This window comes from Rhinolophus sinicus, linkage group LG13 (genome assembly GCF_036562045.2).
Source record: "Rhinolophus sinicus isolate RSC01 linkage group LG13, ASM3656204v1, whole genome shotgun sequence".
NCBI lineage: Eukaryota > Metazoa > Chordata > Mammalia > Chiroptera > Rhinolophidae > Rhinolophus > Rhinolophus sinicus.
In genome coordinates this window covers 19,548,911-19,569,252 of record NC_133762.1, presented here as the reverse complement: position 1 = coordinate 19,569,252, position 20,342 = coordinate 19,548,911, and the positions used below count along the sequence as shown (strand labels likewise).

The following is a 20,342-nucleotide window of genomic DNA, read 5'->3' as shown; positions in this document are numbered from 1 at the left end:
TTTTGAGGAAGTCCAATTTATCTTGTTTTTGAATTGCTTATTCTGTTGGTGTCATCTCTAACAAGTCACTGCAAAATCCAAAGTCATGAATATTTACTCCTATAATTTCTTCTAAGAGTTTTGTAGTTTTAGCTCTTACATTTAGGTCTTTGATCCATTTTGAGTTAATTTTTGTGTATGGTGTGAAATTAGAGTTTAAGTTCATTCTTTTGCATGTGATACCTAGTTGTAGTACCGTTGCTTTTAATGTAATCTATTGCATTTTAAGATGATATAATTTAATTTTTCTTTATGACAGCCATGGTTAACAACCAACTTGCAAAATTCCTGAGAATTTAACAATCAGCTCTCGTGAGCCCGTGTGAGCTGGCGCCAGCATGCCACTACCTCCATCTTACCCTCCTGCGACAACCTTGCTGCTGAAGGCTGGAGTTTGGATTTGCTTTCTTGAGGAGCCAAGCTGGGGGATGGGTGAAGTGCTTAGGGAGGCCCTGGAGGAGGGGTGCCTGAGGAAAAAGGAGCTGGAGACCCCAATCCTGTCAGCATGGGCCTGTCTGGCATTTTCCCATTGCTTCTAGCTTTCCTTTCCTTGTTTGAAGAGCAGGTCTGGGTCTCTCTCACTCCCTTGCTTAGCATTTGCCCAGTTGATCCTGCTGGCTGACAGGGAACCAATTGTGTCCCAGCTGGATGTGATGGGCTTTGAAAGCCCCACCTTTGAGCAGAGGCCCAAGCCTGATCCTGAGGTTTAGGAAGTGCTTTTCCTGGTGAGGTGGCCAGGTAAAATATAGGATTCTCAGTCCCATTGGGATTTCAGGTGAAAAATGCGTAATGTTTTAGTATAAGCATGACACATGCAAGATTTGGGATGTATATCAAAGAACTGTGCATTGTTTATCTGAAATTCAAATTTCGTTGGGGGTCGTGTGTTTTCATTGGCTAGATTCTGTAAGCTTCCCCTCCGGTGAGGTTTCTTCCTTGTTGCCTCATTCAATAGCAGAGACAGAACTGCAGTGTGGCAAGAGCCATAGGGAGCTGCTCTGCCCATTTTACAGATCTGGCGACTGAGTTCCAGATAAGGAAAGGGACTTGCCCCAAAGCATGGGATCACTGTGAGGACCTTCTGAGCTACACAACTTTGCTTTTTCATGAAGTCAGCACATTTTCTGAGTGTCTCCTCTGCACAGGGCACCGTGCTGGGTGTCAGGGGGTGACAGTGACAAGCCTGTCATGGACCCCTGTAGAGGGCAAGAATCAAGAGCTCCCTTTGAACATGTTAAATAAGAGACAGGACTCACACAGACCTGGATCCAAATTCTGTGTTGCCATGTTTCAGCTGCATGACAAGTCACTTCGGCTGTGGGCCTCAGTTGCCCTTTCCTCACATGGGGATAAGAATACTTTTCTTGGGGGATTCTTGTCAGGCTTCTGCAGGGTGATGAGCTGCCTGGTGGGAGGCAAGGGAGAGTGTGCCGTACGATGAGAAGTGCCCGTGGTAAAGTTTGGTTTTGTCTGCAGGTGACCCGGCATCCTGGGTCATCCAGATGATGTGCGATGGAGGTGCCAGATCTCAACTGCCTTGCCTCACCTGCCGGGGACCAGCCAGCTCCTGCTCCTGGACCCCCAGGAACCCCTAGTGGGCAGGCCTTGCCTCGCCTGACCCTGGGCCCTGTCATTCTGCCACCGGAGCAGGGCCTGGCCCCGGCTGTGTTCCTGAAGGCCCTGCCCATCCCACTGTACCACACGGTGCCTCCTGGGGGCCTCCAGCCACGTGCCCCCCTAGTGACGGGCAGCCTGGAAGGGGGCAGCGTGCCCTTCATTCTCAGCCCCCTGTTGCAGCCTGAAGGACCTGGCCCTCCCCAGGTCGGGAAGCCGGCGGCCCCGACACTCACAGTGAATATCGTGGGTGCTCTGCCTGTCCTGTCGCCGAGCCTGGGGCCCACACTGGGCAGTCCGGGCAAAGTGCGCAGTGCTGGCAAGCACCTGTGCCCACACTGTGGCCGGGACTGCCTGAAGCCCAGTGTTCTGGAGAAGCACATCCGGTCCCACACGGGGGAGAGGCCCTTCCCATGTGCCAGCTGTGGCATCGCTTTTAAGACCCAGAGCAACCTGTATAAGCACAGACGTACCCAGACGCACCTCAACAACTCTCGGCTGTCCTCAGAGTCTGATGGCGCCGGGGGCAGCCTCCTAGAGGAGGGGGACAAGCTTGGAGAGACCTCCAGAGCAGCTGGCAAGGGGGACAGCTGGAGCCAGGGTGGGCGTGATGGGGCCAGATCAGAGAAATCCCTTTCTCCGGGCATGCAGGGTGTTGGGCACTGCCCAGAGCCCCCCACGCACGTGTGCCCGACAGCCAAGAACCTGGATCTGACGCTGGAAGCCGTTCCCTGCCAAGGGTCCGCATTTGCTGGCAGAGAGGCCCCTTTGGACTCCACCCGGACGGCTTCTCCTGGGCTCCCCCCAGCCGGCCCACACCCCAGGCGTAAGTTGCCAGAGCAGAAGTCTCCAACGGCCAGCAGGTCGTGCTCCCTGCAGCAGCAGCAGGCGATGTCCTCGGAGAAGCCCGGGGACACCAAGGCCTTGGAGAGCCGGCTGAGAAAGTGTGAGAGCACCGACTCGGGCTACCTGTCCCGCTCAGACAGCGTGGAACAGCCACTGGCCCCCTGCAGCCCCCTGCACAGCCTGTCGGAGCACAGTGCCGAGTCCGAGGGGGAGGGGGTCCCGGCGCCTGGGGGGGCCGGGGCCGAGCCGGCGGGGCGGGGGGCCAGCCTGGAGCTGGAGAAGCGGCACCTGGAGGAGCGCATCGCCAGGCTCATCTCACACAACCAGGCCGTGGTGGACGACCCGCAGCTGGACCACGTGCGGCCCCGTAAGACCGTGCTGTCCAAGCAGGGCAGCATCGACCTGCCCGTGCCCTACACCTACAAGGACTCCTTCCACTTCGAGATCCGGGCGCTGGAGCCCGGCCGGAGGAGACCTGGGGCCCTCTGCGCCACTCGCTCCACCTGCACCGCCCCGGACAAGGCCCGGCCCCTCTTCTTTCACTCCATCCCCACTCAGCTCTCCACCACCGTGGAGTGCATCCCTGTCACCAGGAGCAACTCACTGCCCTTTGTTGAGGGCACCAGGATGTGGCAGGAGCCCCCAGACCCCCAGGACACCTGCCCCAGGAGGCAGAAGCCTCTGAGCCCCAGGCCCGTCCCTGCCCAACTGGTGGATGTCCCCAGCTGTCACCCCCGGGCCCTGGTCAGACAGGCTGCAGTGGAGGACCTGCTGTGTCCCCCCACTGGAGACGCCGTGGCCCCTGCAGAGGACCTAGATGGAAAGAGAGCTGTTGTAGGGGAGGGGGCAGCAGGCAAGGGCAGAGTGGCCGGTAGGAAACGCAGCCAGAGGAAGTTGAAGATGTTTTCCCAGGAGAAGTGGCAAGTGTACGGGAATGAGACGTTCAAGAGACTCTACCAGAAGCTGAAAACCAGCCACCATGGAGGCAGGAAGGTGAGGGAGGGGAGAGTGGGCAGTGGGACAGAGCTGGACCTTCCTCTCCAGGAAGAGGCAGATGGGGGCCAGCGCAAAGCCCCATCCCAGGATGGGAGGACCCTTGTCTGTGGGGACACTTCTGTGGGCACCAAGCCCGGGCCTTGGGGAAGTCCGCCAGCCACAGAGACCTTCTTGGTGACTGAGCCCCCCAAGCAGAGGGAGATGGTGGCCAGAGCAGGAGGCAGTGACCAGCCCGGGGTGAACAGGGCTGTGTCATCCCCCACCACAAACTGCAGAGAACCCCCCTCTTTGGGCAGCAAGAGCCCTTTGCTTCCTCCAAATGAGAGGCTGGAATTGGGGTGTCAGCTGTCCCCAGTACCTGGGCCCCTCAAAGGAGGGGACCTAGAGGCTCCCAGGCCAGTTTTGCCAGACCCCAAGCTGGAAGGAGAAGGCACCTGCGGTGGTGAGGGCATGAAGGACGCCTGTCAGCGGGCCCAAACCGTCATCCTGAGACAGCCCAGCGGGAGCTCTGGAGAGCAACAGCCCACTGCGGGCAAACTCCCCTCAGAGAGGAAGAAGCTGAGGGTGGAGGAGCTGAGCTGCCAGGAGCAGCCGGGGCCTCTGGGAGCAGGAGGTGAGACCCCAGGGGGCCCCGAGCAGGCCGCCTCCCTGCCATCTTGGAACCAGGACAGTGACCCTGGGGACCAGCCAGGGGGGCTGCACTGGAGTGCCGACGGCATGGCGAGGGCCCAGCCCAGGCCCATGGAGGCCTCTGGCGCCTCTTCCACTGCTTCTTCCTCAGCCCTGAGGCCAGTGGGGCCGAGAGACAAGGAGGTCACACTGAGTCCTACAGCTGTAGTCCCCCGGGGTCACTCCCAGCCGGCCACCCCGCCTCGGGCTCCCGGAGTCCTCCCTGCCCTGGCCGACACTGCCTTTCCCCCTAAGTACCTCCTCAAGTTCCCTCAGGGAGAGACCCAGGGTCTGGGACAAGGCCAGGGCACTCTCTGCAGGAGTGGGCGGCCCAAGGAACCGGCCTCCTTTGTTGGATCAGGGATGGGGACGGTCCTGCCTCCGGGCCCAGCCTCAGACCTGGCCCCAGGTGAAGCAAACAGCTTCGGGGAGTACCCCAGCTGGTCCAAGCTGTGGGGCAGGAGAAAGGGGGTGCAAGGAGAAGAGAAAGGACACTTGGACACCAGCACCCCAGCAGTGGGGGTGTCTCTGAGCTTGACCACTGGGGCTCCCAGGGAGATGGCCTCTTTCCTACATACCCTGTCCTGTGACTCCCAGAGGAGTGAGACCCATGACAGTGGCAACCTTGGCATGGGCGGCGCTGGGGCAAAGGCCTGGCCCTCTGCTGGCGTCCCAAGTCCCTGGGCACCCAGCAGAGAGGTGGGAGAGCCTCCTGAGAAGGCCCCACTCGACCCTCACTCGGGGCCCCCTCTGCCAGTGCTCAGCCCCTGCTGCTCCCTCCGGCCCAGCTCCTTCCTCTCAGCCCTTACTCCCCCGGGCTGGCCTGAGCTGGCCTTGTGCACCCACTCAGAGACTCCTGGGAGCTGCAGGGCCCAGGGCCCCTTCCCCTCGCTGAAGGCCGAGCCCCGGCTCACATGGTGTTGCTTGAACCGCAGCCTCCCTCTGCCCACGGAGCAGAAGGAGAAAGCTACTTCTGTGTACTTGGCACTGCACTTCCCTGGTGACAGCCCCCCAGACGAGGGTCCGGACATTGGACCGGTCAGCAAGGCGGTGTCTGGAGGATGGACCAGCACAAACCTGACTGAAGGAGGGCAGGCACAGACGTCTAAGGTAACGCCCAGCTTTGGCCCAGGGCCACAGGGTTGAGGAAGCAAGCTTAGCAGGCAGGCCTTGTCTTGATGGAGAGAAAGCGTGAAACCATCCCTGTAACATCTGCTGTCCATTAGGACACCTTCTCAGCCGTTTCCAGAGGGAAGTTGGGGCTACCACAAATAGGGCAGAGAGAATCAAGGCCAATAATGCAAAATGAAAGAAAATGATGACAAGATAAATTTAAAAGGAAAAATTATTTTACCCAAGACTCTGGCTGAAGTAGCTTTCTTAAGTAAACATAAAATTTAACTCTGAACTTCCTGGTAGCAGAGGGAAAAAGTGAAATGAAGCACTGCCCAGGAGAGCACTCTCAGCCATCTAAGGTTATTAACCAGACACTCATTGAGAGACAGACTCCAGGCAAAAACCCATCTCTTAAAAGGAGAGTTAGTGCACCAGGGACTCTGGAGAAATAATTACGATGATCAGATTCAACTTACCTCTGAGTTTCCTGGGAGCAGTGACCAAAAAGGGAACGGAGTTGGGTTGCCTCACGAGTTCTCACTTGGTGATTAAATGATACGTTTCTAGTCCTATCTTGAGAGCAGTTCCACGCATCTGGATTTTATAATTGGGGAGTGTTGTGCTGCTCTGGCATGTCTCAGGTCAGGGCAACTGACAGGGATCCTGGAGCTTCAATGCGAGGTTACTGTAGAGAACACTGACAGGGCCTCGGGGGTTGCTCTCCCCCGGGGTGGGCAGAGCCTGAGGGAGTGGCATCACTTCCTTCATCCTGAGAGTGGCGGATTCATAATAAGGTGTTGGGCCTGAGAGAGGTGGGGCTTCAAGGCCCAGATTAGTTCTTCTTCCAAAATCCACTTAGGTGCTGGGAGTGGGGGTTCCCAGAAGGAGAGTTGGGGCAGCTATCTTGTTTCCTAGGCCTTCGGTTAACACCACAAGTGTGGGCTTTCCCCTGTGGATCGAGCCTAGGTAGGGTTCCAGAAGGTTCCTCCCAGGAATGCTTAGACTACTTGGTGATACAGCATTTCCATGCCTCGATTTCCCCAGATAGGCATCCTATCTGCAGAGAGAACCCTTCTTTGTTGTTCCCACTGTAAGGGCTTTGAGCAATATGATACCAACATGCCTGGTATTTTCAGCTCTCCTACCCAACAGCCCCAGGGATGGTGTCCCAGGACCGGGGGTCTGAGCCAGAATGGAAGAAAGGACCGCCTCGGAGGAGAGGGAAGGGGTCCCGTGGGAGCAGCAAGCAGAAGAAACTGAGCATCAACTCCAGAAGGTAGGGTGTGTAGCCACCTCTGTCATTTCCACATGTGCCCTTAGTATCAGGAACTGTAGACCATGGTTTCCCTAACCCCCCAGGAAAAACCTCACGTGGGATTCAAAAGGCATCTCTGTGCTCCAGAGAAAAGAGTTCTTGTTTATGACCAAGGTCTGAAGTTTCACGGGTGAAGGACTGAACTTGCTTCCCCATCCATCTGCCCCGCATGGCCCTGCTGCCATGTAGTTTTCAATGGCGTCTTTCTAAGGCCAGGAATTCAGCAAATATTTGAAATAACTGAGTTGAAAACACATCCATCCAGTTTAAGTCCTGAAGAGAGAGCATGTTAATTATTTACAGCTTTTATTGCTTTTTTAATTATGCAAGCAATGCATGTCTTTTGCAGAAAGATTAGAAAATACAGATGAGCCAAGACAAAACAATAAAGCATTCTGGTACTCTCACCACCCGAGAGAGAGTCACTGTTAACATTCAGGTGTGTGCCCTTCCAGGCTTTTCACTCTGATGCGTATGTACATAATCTGCCAGCAACAAATGGGGGGAACACGGATTTTAATACCACTCTTTCATCACGTCATTCTTTGACTGTCTTGTTCCTTTGCTCAAAACCCTTCAGGCTGCCCGCTGGTACAAGTTCTAAAGTGAATTCTGTATCCAGCCCCTGGCCCCTCTCGGCCCCCCATGAAGCTTTTGGGCCTTGTTCTCCCACAATCCCCTCCTCTCCTTCTCACTGTGACTATAAGCTGTCTTGGCCGGCCTGCTTCCACTCTCTGATCGCACTCTGAGCCCAGGTCACTGATGCTCTCCTGCCTTTCCCTTCATACCTTGGCTCCCAGCAGTCTCCGCTTCCTGGAATGCTCATAGCCTCCTACTCCCACCCCCTACCTGTCAATATTTGATCCAAAGTCTACATAGTTTTCAAGAGGCAACGCAAATTCCTAGTTCTTCCCTACAGTTGCTCAGATCCTCAGCGGCTGGAGATGACATATCCTCTTCTGAGGCCCCTGCCAACGTTTCAGTTTTCTGTCAGGTGACCAGAGCAGGCATCACTGAGGGCTGTTCTGTGCTGGCCACTGTACAGTGACTCCCCATTTTTTCTCATGAGGAAACTGAGACACAGAGAGGCCAGGTGACCTGCCAAGGACCCAGCTTTGAGCCAGCAAGTCTTACTCCAGAACCCGTATGCCAGACAGCAGCTTGTCCCAGCGCTCCCCAGCCTGTAACCGGCACCAGAGTCACTTGGAGTTTTCTGGAGTTTTTCTTGTGATGCCTCAGGGGTGGTACCTACAATTCTGCATTTCTAACAAGTTCCCTGGTGATGCTGAGTTTGCTGGAGCAGGTTGCGTCTTGGAGGAGTGATGATTTGCACTGCCCCAAACCACGTCTTGTACTTTGCAACTCCCATCTATCTCACCCAATCTTCTGCGCTTTCTTTTGTTTCTTGGGGCTCATGTGGTAGATTGTGTTCACCCCAATAATCTCATTGTCTCGCTGTACCCTCAGTCACACCTGCACAGTCATTTTTGCCATGGAAGATAACATCCACACAGGTTCTGGGGGTTACGGTCTGGATGTCATTTTTCTACCTACCACACTCTCTATCCATCTGCCCACATGTATGATTGTATATATGCATGTCTCAGTTTATCTCTCAATTTATACATCCACCTACCCACTCGCATGTGTATGAACGCATCTCTGTCTATCTATCATCTATCAACATGTGTGTTCTCTCCTCAAAAAAGAAGCCTGTTTTTTTTAAATTTACTTTCCGTTCTCACTTCAGTTGTCTTAACGTTCTATAGAAAATGAAATACTGTAGCAGAGATTCACCTCAAGGCCTTAGCTCACAGAGAAGGGTAAAGTCCATGTATCAGAGCATCTGCTCTCTTTCTCTTTTTTTTTTTTGAAAAAAAAACAAAACAAAACAAGAAAGCTCAGAAAATATATAATAGACTCCTGGGTAATGACCAAGAATTAATAAACGTTAACATTTTGTCATAGTTGCTTCTGAACCTTTTAAAAAAAAGAACAAATGAAATACTACTTTATACATTATACATTATGTAAAACAAAATAAATAAAACCAAAAAGGTAATTATGTAGTTTTATGTATTTGGCACTAATTGTTTCAATCATTGTTTTCAGACTTTGCAAATCAATGTATCCACTAATAATATATCATATTGGTTTGTGTCTTTAAAATATGTATATAAATATTATTCTAAATTTATTGTTTCTCAGTTGGATTTTTAAATTCAGTATTGTGTTTTTGAAGATCTAGCCATGTTACATATGGTCAAATTCATTATCTTTATTACTATAGAGTGTTCCAGCCCATGAATACAACACACTTTATTTTCTATTCCCCTATTTATGTCATTTAAGTTGTTTCCAATTTTTGTTGTTGTTGCTAACTTTGCAATGAGCATGCTTACACATCCTCCTTAGGCACAATGCAAGCAGTGTTTTAAGAAATATACCTAAAAGTAGAATTGCTGGTTATAAGATAATCACATTTCCAACTTTACAAGTGATTATCAAGTCCCTCCACACAGGGCTGTGTCATTTTACGTTTCCTCCGGCAATGAGTGAGAGTCTGCTCTGCTCCCATATTCTTACTAATGTTTGTTATTAGCAGATTTTTAATGTTTTTGCCCATCCAGAATTTGTAGGATTCTCTCTATTCTAGATTTGTACATATTCTTTGCCTATTATGTATATTGCAAATATTTTTCAAAGTCTGTTATTTGTCTTTTTAAGCCCATTCACTTATATTTACCCACATTATTGCAAATATCTTGCCTCTTCATTCTTTTTCACATATCAGACCTTCCTTCTGGGACTGCTTTCTTCTGTCTGAAACATGTCCTTTCGAATTTCCTTTAGAAAAGAAAAATGGCATTTTTATTAGTCTGAAAATGTATTTATTTCCTAAATATCCTTGTTGTTGAAAAATATTTCTACTGAGTATAAAATCCTAGGTTGACAGTTATTTTCTCTCAGTACATAAAGCAATTATTGCCATATCCTTTGGCTTCTGTGTTGCGGTGGAGAAGTCGGCTATTAAGTCTAGTTATCTGTCTTATCTGTCTCTTGCTATGTTCAAGATCTACTTTTAATCTTCGGTGTTCCGTACTTAGATGTATACAGGTACATGCCACTTTTATTTATTCCATTAGGAATCCATTGGGCTTCTATAATTTGTGGGTTGATGTCTGTCTAGAAATTTCTCAGCCATCATTCTTCAAATGTTGCCTCTACCTCATCCTCTGTCCTCTCTTTCTGGAATAATGTATCCTAGACAGTCTCTATCTTTCATGTCTCTTAACCTCTATTTTCAATAACTTTGTCTCTGCTATAATCTAGATATTTTGTTCAGATCTATCTTTAAAATTTTACTAAATTTTCTATTGTTTTGAAAAGCTCTATTGAGGTATATTGAATTTTAATGTTATGCATATTTAAACTCCACAATTTTATAAATTTTGGCATATGTACACACTTGTGAAACCAGCAACACAATCAAGATAATGAATGCATCCATAATGCCTAGTTTCTATGTGTCCCTTTGTAATTCCTTCCTCCTGGCCACCCTACGGCCCTCTTGTCCCCAGGTAACCATCGATGTGCTTTGTGTCACTATAGATTAGTTCACTTTTCCTCGAATTTTATAGAAATGGAATCATACAATATGTGCTCTGGTGTTGTTGTTGTTGTTATTTGTTTGGCTTGGCTGCTTTTTTCACTCAGCAGACTATTTTGAGGTTTATCCATGTTGTTGTGTGTATGAAAAATTATATCCTTTTTGTTGCTAATTAGGATGGATATGTCACAATTTTTTTTTTTTTGTATTCACTTGTTGGTAGACTTTTGGTTTGTTTCAGGTTGGGTCTATTACAAATGAAAACTATAAATATTTATCTATAAGCCTTGGTTGGTATGGTTACATGCTTTAAATTCTCTTGGGTAAACATCTAAGAGTAGAATGGCTGGATCACATGGTAGATGCATAATTGAAAATTTAAGAAGCTGCTAAACGATTTTCCAAAGTGGTTGTATCATTTTACATTTCCTCTAGCCGTGTGTGAGAGTTCTAGTTTCTCCACATCCTTGCCAACATTTGGTGTGGCCATTGTTTTTCATTTCAGTCACTCTAATAAGTGTGTAGTGGTAGCTTATAGTTTGAATTTGCATTTACCTGGTAACTGATGGTACCGAGCATCTTTTTATGTGTTTGTTTGTCATTCCTGTGTCTTCTTTGCTGAACTATCTGTTCAAATCTTTTGCCCATTAAAAAAGATAGGTTGTTTATTTTATTTCTTCTTTTCATTTCTTTTAGAAATATGTGTTTTTTTTAATTTGATTTCTTACTTTACTACGGACCTTGGCATGAAGTAACTTAACCATTTCTAGCTTGCTTACTCTCTTGGGAATTATTTTTCTCCCCCCCCCCCCAAAATTCTTCATGACGTTTTGAACTTGCAGGCACATAATAAGATGGAAATGTGGTGTATGAGAAATGGGACCAATGACAGGCCATGAAAAGCTGTTTTTCCAAAATCCTAAGCAAATATCCTACCAGCGCAGTGCAGTCAGGCCCCCTTACCTGTCTCTTCTATGGTGACATGGTAGTTAAGAGAAGAGGTTTCAGAGTCAGATTTGGATCCTGGTTCTGTCACTTAGCTGAGTGACTTTCCTCATGTTACTAGACCTCACTAAGCTTCTATCTCCACATCTGTAAAATGGTTTACTAATAACTGCCTAACCATGTTGTTGTAGAGATTAAATGAAATGACGCATGTGAGGTGCTTTAACACCAGAAGTGGCATCGGGGAAGTGGTCCCATAAAGGTGTCTATTACCATCTTTATTTGCTTTAATGTGTTCATGGAGGAAACAGGCATAGTATTTGTCTACTCTGCCATCTTGGAGGAGTCGTTTATTTTTTTATTATTGAGTTTGAAGAGTTCTTTATATATTCTGGTTATAAGTCCTTTATCAAATATATGATTTGAAAATATTTTCTTCCAGTTTGTACTTTGTCTTTTTATTCTCTTAATGGTGTCTTATAATAAGCAAGTGGTTTTAATTTTGATGAAGTCTAATTTTCATTGATTTCTTTGGATTGTGTTTTTGGTGTCGTAACTAAAAAAATCTTTACCTAAACTCACAGCTACAAAAATTTTTCTTGTAAATATTCTTCTAAAGTTTTATACTTTTGGGTTTAACATTCAGGCCTATGATTCATTTTTGCTTAATTTTTGTATACGTTGTGACATATAAATCAAAGTTTTTATTTTTGCGTGCAAATATCTAATTGTTCCAGCACCATTTGTTCATCTCTTTGTTCTGGTGCAAATACCGCACTGTCTTGATTGCACCACATGACTTGAAGACTTACTATAAAACTAAGTATTCAAGACAGTGTGGTATTTGCATCAAAATGGATAAATAGATCAACGAAACAGAAAAAAGAATACAGAAATAGGCCACATGTATATGGTCAATTGATTTTTGACAAAGGTTCAAAGGAAATTTAGTAGAGCAAGTATAGTCTTTTCAACAAATGGTACTGGACCTGGAAAATTTCTCTGCCATTAAGTTGAGGCAATCCCTGGGCTTACCTCATTTGTTTCTCTTCTCTCAGGAATCACTGCTTTCATTGCTTAATACACTGTCCAGTTTTTAAATTTTTACTTGAGAGGGTAAATCTTGTTACTGTTACACCATCTTGGTTGGAAAAAGTCCCTGGACTATTGCAATGGCCTCTGAATTGCCCCACCTTTCCTGCTTTTACTGGTCTGTTGAATTTTACATTTAATTGTTAATGTAGCTAGATTATGTTTTATTTCCAAAAGATTCCATTTAATTATTTTCAGATCTGCTTGGTCGTTTTTATAGTCTCTTGCTCTTTACTCTTCTTTTCTCTTTGTTTATTGAGTTATGATTGACTTAAAAGCTGTACATATTTCACATATACATCTCGATGAGTTTGAAGATAAGTGTACAGCTACTGTGTTTCCCCGAAAATAAGACCTAGCTGGACAGTCAGCTCTAATGCATCTTTTGGAGCAAAAATTAATATAAGACCCGGTATTATATTGTATTATATTGTATTGTATTATATTATATTATACCAGGTATTATAGTATAGCAAAATAAGACCAGGTCTTATAATAAAATAAGACTGGGTCTTATATTAATTTTTGCTCCAAAAGACGCATTAGAGCTGATTGTCTGGCTAGGTCTTATTTTCGGGGAAACACAGCATCACCACATACACTATCCTAAACTTATCTGTCATCTTTAGAATTTTCTTTCCTTCTTTTTTTTTTTGATAAGAATATTTGACATCAGATCTACCCGCTTACAATTTTAAGTATACAATGCAGTATTGTTAACTATGTACACTGTGGTGTACAGCTGATCTCTGGGATTAATTCATTTTTGCATAAGTGAAATTTTGGACCCTTTGATCAACACCTCCTTTGTTCCCTTTCCCTCCAGCCCCTGGTAATCACCATTCTACTCAATATTTTTATGAGTTTGACTATGTTAGATTCCTGATATAAGTGGGACCATGTAGTATTTGTTCTTCTGTACGTGGCTTATTTCATTTAGCATAATGTCTTTCAACTTCATCCATGTCGTAGCAAATGGCAATATTTTCTTTTTTAAGGCTGAGTAGTATTCCATTGTATGTATATGCCACATTTTCTTTATTCATTCTTCTGCTAATGGACATTTGGGTAGTTTTCCATATCTTGGCTCTTCTAAATCATGCTGCAAGGAATGTGGGTGTGTAGATACCTTTTTGGGATCCTGATTTTAATTTGTTTTGGTATATACCCATACGTGGGATTGCCAGGTGATATGCTGGTTCTATTTTTTAACATTTTGAGGAAGCTCCATACGGTTTTCCATATTGTTTCCTATTGAATGTACCAATTTGCATTCCCATCAACAGAGTGCAGGATTCCCTTTTCCATCATTGCCAACAATTTTTTTTTTTTTTTTTTTTTTTTTTTTTTTTGGTAATAGCCATCCTAACAGGTATGAGGTGATATTTTGTTGTGGATTTGATCTGCATTTCCCTATGATTAGTGATGTTGAGCACTTTTTCAAATATCTGTTGGCCATCTGTATATCCTCTATGGAGAAATGTCTATTTAGGTCTTTTGCCCATTTTAAAAAATGGGTTGTCTTTGTTTGTTTGTTTTTTTGTTTTTGAGTTATATGAGTTCCTTATATGTTTTGGATATTAACCTTTTATCAGATATATGGTTTGCAAATATTTTCTCCCATTCTGTAAATTGTCTTTTCATTTGTTGATTTTGTCTTTTCTCTACAGGAGCCTTTTACTTTAATGTAGTCCCACTTGTTCATTTTTGTTTTTGTGATCTGTGCTTTTGGTGTCATATCCAAGATATCATTGCCAAGGCCAATATCCAGAAGCTTCCCCCTGTTTCCTTCTCAGAGTTTTACAGTTTCAGGTCTTACATTTAAGTCTTTAATTCATTTTGAGTTGGTTTTTTTGTGTACGGTGTGAGGTAAGGGTCCAATTTCATTGCTTTGCATGTGGAGATCCAGCTGTTCCAGCACCATTTATTGAAGAGGCTGTCCTTTCCCATTGTGTATTCTTGTCCCCCTGTTGACGGTCAGTTTACAGTAAGAGGTGGGTTTATTTCCGGGCACTCTATGCTGTTCTATTGGTCCATAGTTCTGTTTTTCTGCCAGTACCATACTATTTTTTATTACACTAGCCTTGTAACAGATTTTGAAACAGGAGGTGTGATGCTGTCTCCTTCACTTGTCTTGTTCAAAGTTGCTTTGGTTATTTGGAGCCTCTTGTGGTTCCCTTTGGATTTTAGGATTGTTTTTTCTATTTCTTTCATCTTTACTCTTATTTTCCATCTTTTTTAAGGACACACTTAATATTTTGCATCTGATAATGCCAACATAGGAAGTCTTGGCATGTTTGACTCGTTTTATGTACTAGCTCGCAATACTGGTAACTTGTGGCCATGTTTGTTTTCGGATTTTTCACAGTGAGCTACTATTTTTGGAACTTTGAGACGATTTGGATGTGAGTTTCTTCAGGAATGATTTGTTTTTGCTTCTGCTAGGTGCCTGGAGGCACCCACTGGGTACCACTTTAAGTAAAATTCTTAGTTTTAGATTTCTTCATGTCACTCTGTAGTGTGAATTCAGATAGCAAACTCATGAGAAGACTGTCTCATTGTTATGAAATTAACAAGAGAGACTTTTACCCCTTGCACTCAGTGAAAAGATTGGATTTTTTGTCTCCTGGCCAGATGGTAGGGTGTGTTATTTTTAATTCACCCACCTATTGAGATATGATCCTCTGAGGTCTCAGCTTTATGCAGGACTAGAGCTGGCTCTTCCCCTTGACTGTCACCTTGGATCGATTCTGGATTTGAATTCTGCACCCCGCACTGCAGCAGACCATGAAAATGGAAAACCAAGTTCACTTGGCTTTGCAAATACCCTCAAAATGAAAGCTTTCTTACCTTTTCAGCTTTCAGTTTTCACTTGGATATGGACTTTTAAATGTATCTTACTTTTTAACCTTAACACCAATATGTTGCAATATAAGTTTTAAACGTTTTTATATTTTAATCTGCATTTTTAGTTGTATTTAGTATAAGGGTGAATATGGTGGTAGTCAATCAGAGTAATGAGTCCATAGTACTGTTTGAAATGGACTTGTTGTTTCTTAACCTTGTTTATGATTCTCTTGTCATCAAGAAGTTATAATTTTGATGTAGTGAAACAGAGCTAACTTTTCAGTTATAATTGTTACTTTTAGGTCTTGTTTAAGAAATATTTTCTTAGTTTCAAGCTCCCAGTGTCTCAAATACAAAAATATATTCTGTAATGTACATAGGTGCCAAAAAAATGTATACACATTTTAAGAAAGGAAAGAACTGTATGAGAATTGTAATACTCAATATAGACCGATAACAAAAGGCAAATACAAGTCACGTTTGACTTCTGCAATTACAAGAGGTGCTCAAAGTGGTTACCGTCAGCACCCAGACCCTTCTGATTGCGGCGAACACTGTTTGGCAGATTTCTGTGGCGAGCGTGTGAACTGTCCCAACACCTCAGCAGAAGCCGCAGGACGTGTTGCTGTGTGAGTGCTCCCGGGTCTTCTCTTGTGCACGTCACACACAGCACCGTGCGTCTCAGACTTATCACAAATGCGTGCAGTTGGTAGGCGCGTTAGAGGTTCTGATGCATCCTCACCCCTCCATTGTCGCTGTACTTCCACAACGTTCTCGAATTTCAAATACCACTTCAGAATGGTCTTGTGCTCCTTGAATAACAACCAGGCTTCTGCCATTTTCTCTGACTGTCCTGCCTGTCGCATGGTGACGCTAGCATTCATTTGATGAATGCCATCTTTTGAACGAATGTCATACTACACATTGCTACCATAATTCAATTCAACTTTGAAAAGTAATGCACAGATAGCATCTCTTAAAATGTGTATACATTTTTTTTGGCATCCCCGGTATAATGTAAGGAAGAACTAATATTTGTCCATATAGAAAACTATGGACCATGGGTCAAATTTGGCTCTTGACCTGTGTTTGAATGCCATTGTGCACTAGACGTGGTTTTTAATTTTTAAAAGGACACACACACACACACACACACACACACACACACACACACAGAATATGTGGCAGAGATTGTACGCAGCCTGCAAAGTTGAAAATATTTACTATCTGGACACTTGTACAAAAAGGATGCAGACTCCTGGATTAATCACTTTTTTTCTCACTTATTTGCTGTATTTTAACTTTCCACTCCTACTTGGAGTTTTTTTAGGGCCCTCCATTCCATTTCATCCATCTCCTTGTTTGTTGTTAACTCTAAATATCACACTGTAATGAAAATGGCTGTTTTCATTAATGAAAGTACATGAGTCAAAGGAGAGGATGAGGAAATGCAGGATCCATTTTCAGACTGGAAATGGAAAAAATGTAGAAATTCATACTTGGATGCCTAATTGCCCTGACATTAACTAGAGGCATAGGATTCAGAGAGCTCGCAGAATACGTCTCTGCCATGTCTAAAGCAAGCACTGGACCATGGAATTGGATTCTATTGATTAATTTGTAACTGTGTACAGTGCCATATGAAGCATGAAACACCCAGAGACTTGTTCTAGGAAGCTTCTGACAAACGGAACAGTGAGCTGCGAAGTCCCCAGCGAATCAGAATGAACGAGGAAGAGATGGGAGTTTACGTGGGAGAAAGGTGCTCTGTAAAGCCTAAATTACACATTAATCATTGAAGGGAGGAGCAAAAGAGAAAAGCCTGGGCACTGAAAATGTAATTCTCTTAATTGATGGTGTTTTTTCCTTACGGAGCAGATGTTTGTCTGTCTGAGGCGTGTGTCTACTCACTTTAGCCATGGCACAATTTACTTGTTCAGTGAGATTAGACTGTCAGTAAGGAGAGCTCAGTCTCTGAAGTGAGTTGGAAATACAACCGGACGTAGAGATGTGATGGCCACCACTACACATGGTTGGGGTCCTTTGTCACATTCCCCATGACACCAGAAGCTTTAACCATGGTCCCAGATTCTGCTTAGTGGGGACACAAAGGGTCTACCATACCTCCACTTTACTTCTCTTTGCTTTGTTATTTCCTTCTATGGGATCAAGAGAGGAATAATATGGCAGGCCACATGTTCTTTCCCCAGGATGAGCATGTGTGAGGTAGGCGTGTAAACCTGTAAGACTCTCCTTGGAGAAGGGGACAGGGTGGGGTTGGAGGAGGCAGGGTGGTTAGTGGTTTTCAGGCAGCATCAAGATACATGACAAAAACCTCCCCTGTCTCCCTTTATGAGCTTCCTACTGCACTCCAGCCAATACTAGTCCCCTGAGCTCTTGACTTTGGGCAACCAGTTGTCGTTGTCCCTGCTGGAGCTGAATGTGGGGTAAGAAGACTTTTTTCTGATGGGTTTTCTATGAGGGCTACAAACAAAGATGTCACACTGATCTTATAGCAGTGTCAATAACCTATGCTCTTAAAGGAAGACCGACAGAGAGAGACCAAGAGAGCAGAGGGTACGCTGAGCCTAGGAGTTGGATTTAAAATCGGGACCTTAAATGGCAGGTTATTAAAAAAAAGTAAACCACTATACAGGCCAGCTGAAAGCAGCAAATTAGACATAAATACAGAAATCTAGATTGATCTCATAAACATGACCTCGAGTAGAAATAAAGTAAGCAAAAGAATGGCTCTATGGTGCAATGTCATGCACAAAAGTGACACGACATGTTTATCAGGACATGTGCATATTGAAGGGTGTTTATCAAACACACCCAAGTGAATATCTCTGACGGAAGTAGGTGAATGGGAGTGAGGAGAAGGGAAGGAGGAAAAGACAGTCAAATCACGCGTCTGCGGTTGGGCTCACGGGAAATAAAGCCTGAGGTGGCGATTCTTGGCCAAGTAACTTATGGAGGGCCGACTCTCAGGAGGCTTGTAAGGGAGTGAAGGAAGCAGATCAGGGCAAGGGGAGAGCTAAGCAAAGATTTGGTGTTGGCGATCCAGTCCTGCCTGATCCCATGGGGAGCTCTGGAGTGTGAGATGCACCAGAGACTGTCCTACTTAGAAGCAAAGGGACTGGGCTGTCATATCCCATGACAGTCAGTCAATGGCTAATGGTCTTTCCTGAGAGGGGTGTGTGTGTGCAAACTCCCCCAGGTCTCTCCAGGCAAGATGGCACCCATCTGCCAAGGGCAATCCTCTAGAGAGGGGCTAAGTGTGGACCGTTAGTAGTCAACACTCCAGCACCGGCTGTGGCCGTGCAGCTGGTGAAGGTGACAGGCAGTCACGGGGCCACCTACCGGCAGGAGGCCTGGCGTGACTGGTGATGGGGAGCCTGTGTCACCCTGGCTGTTCATCCCCAGGGTGGACCTGCTCCATGAGGGGTTGCACGTGGAATGTTCTGGGAGAACCCAGGAGAGAAAGAAACAGACCCTGCCCATATTTAACAAAGTATTGCTTTGAGGACAACGCCAAGATCCACTTGGGTTCTCCCCCCAAGGTCCAAAGGGTTGAAATTCCCCCTGAATGAGATCTGAATTCAGGGGCCAGGACTCTCCCAGCAGGCTCCTAGTTATTTTCATTGAGTGGAGTGCCTTGCTTGGACACTTTCCAAAAGCAAAACCTCCCTGCAGTTCAAACTGTGCCATTCTTAACACCTGCAAGCGTGTGGCAGTCACCCACGGACTTGGGGGCAAAGGTGACCCACAGCACATAGAAGAATTCTCCCTGTGACCCCCCCACCTTCCTTCCTCCCTTTGTTTCTGCAGTTTGAAATCACTCTCCGCCCCAGTCCAGCAGGAGCCCCGACGGGTTCAGGGGCTTGTCATTATCGAAACAGCAGCCCTGTTACTTTCCACCACGGCTCAGATAGCTCTTTCAGGAACCTGTGGTCTTGACAAGCAGTGATGGACTGCTTCAAAAAACAAGGCAGGCACCCCTGGGGAATGACAGCTCCTGTTCAAGGCCGGGGAGGCAACATTACCGTGTACGTGGAGCCCCTCCCAAACACCAGGGAAAATGAACAAAAAGTCACTTTCTCATTGTTGGTGCCGTAAAAATCAGCACCCAAGAGGATACTGCATTCATACTGCAGACCTTAATTAAAATTCTGCGAGCAGCCCTGGTGATCATGGGACTGCGGCTGGATGTCGGCAGCTCAGACAAATGAGAAAGGAAAATGGCCAAGCGGGTTGCCTCACCTTCCTCCTCAGCCAGGTGGTTTGAAAGAGCGTCATGGGACTAGAATTCTTGTGAACTGAGGTTTATAAAGAGAAGGGAGTCTTTGTGGCTTGACCAGGCAGCTAGAAGCAGAGCAAAGATCCTTTTAAAGAGCTGACCACTGATGGTGACCTCTACAAAATGGTACAGAGCCCTGGGTCAGAGCCTAACTCCCGCTTGACCAACTGGTCTGCCTGTGTCTCAGGGCACATCACAGCGGCTTGGGGTCTCAGTTCTGTCACCTGCAACATGGGGGCGCTAGACTAGCTTGCTGATCTGTTGTTTGTTGCACATTCTTACTACAGGTTGTAAATGGTTTTGAGCCTGCACCCTAACAAATGCATACTTGTTCATTTACAAACGATACATGTGTTCTACTCCAACCATGTATTATGTACATTATAAAGGGCATGCAACGATAGACATAAGAGAGTCTGTATGAAAATAATTAACTATAAATAAGAGCTCTAGAATTTTCTTTTTCTGTCGTTGTTATGCCCTCCCACTGGAACGTGAATAATTTGCTTTGGAGATTAGACCAGATCATCTAGAAAGGCTTCTCTGCATGGTCTGCAATGCCCATGTTTTCCAGGGAGACCCTTTAGACCTGCGCTGCCCAGTGCATTAGCCGTTAGCCGCGTGTGGCTACTTGAGTCCATTAAAATGAAATAAAATGTAAAACTCAGTTCCTCAGACACACTGGCTACATTTCAATGCTCACAATGCAGATTATAGAGCATTTCTGTCATTGCAGAATGCGCTATCAGAAGTCTGTTTAGTAAGTGTACGACCATAGGGTTCAGTATTTAGGTACAGCAACTAACCTTTAGTAAGTACTTGCTATGTGCTAAGCATTTTGGGAAGCGTTTTACAAGCACTGCATCATTAAGCCCTACCACACCTCATGAGTTAGGTCCTGTTTTATCCCCATGTCATGGAACGAAAACGAGGATAGAAGGGATAAGGGGTTT

The 20,342-nt window shown here is 45.8% G+C and overlaps 1 protein-coding gene across 3 annotated transcripts in view; it reads left to right on the top strand.

The window, feature by feature from the left end:
• The window catches only part of ZNF831 (zinc finger protein 831), a 99,647-nt gene that overhangs the window by 35,586 nt on the left and 43,719 nt on the right, over window positions 1–20,342 (top strand). For all 3 annotated transcript variants that reach the window (XM_019757164.2, XM_074317338.1, XM_074317339.1), the window contains exons 2-3: window positions 1,516–5,274; window positions 6,417–6,556. In XM_019757164.2, coding sequence (XP_019612723.2) covers window positions 1,552–5,274; window positions 6,417–6,556 — 3,863 coding nt within the window. In that variant the 5' untranslated portion in view covers window positions 1,516–1,551. The remainder of the gene's footprint in view (window positions 1–1,515; window positions 5,275–6,416; window positions 6,557–20,342) is intronic.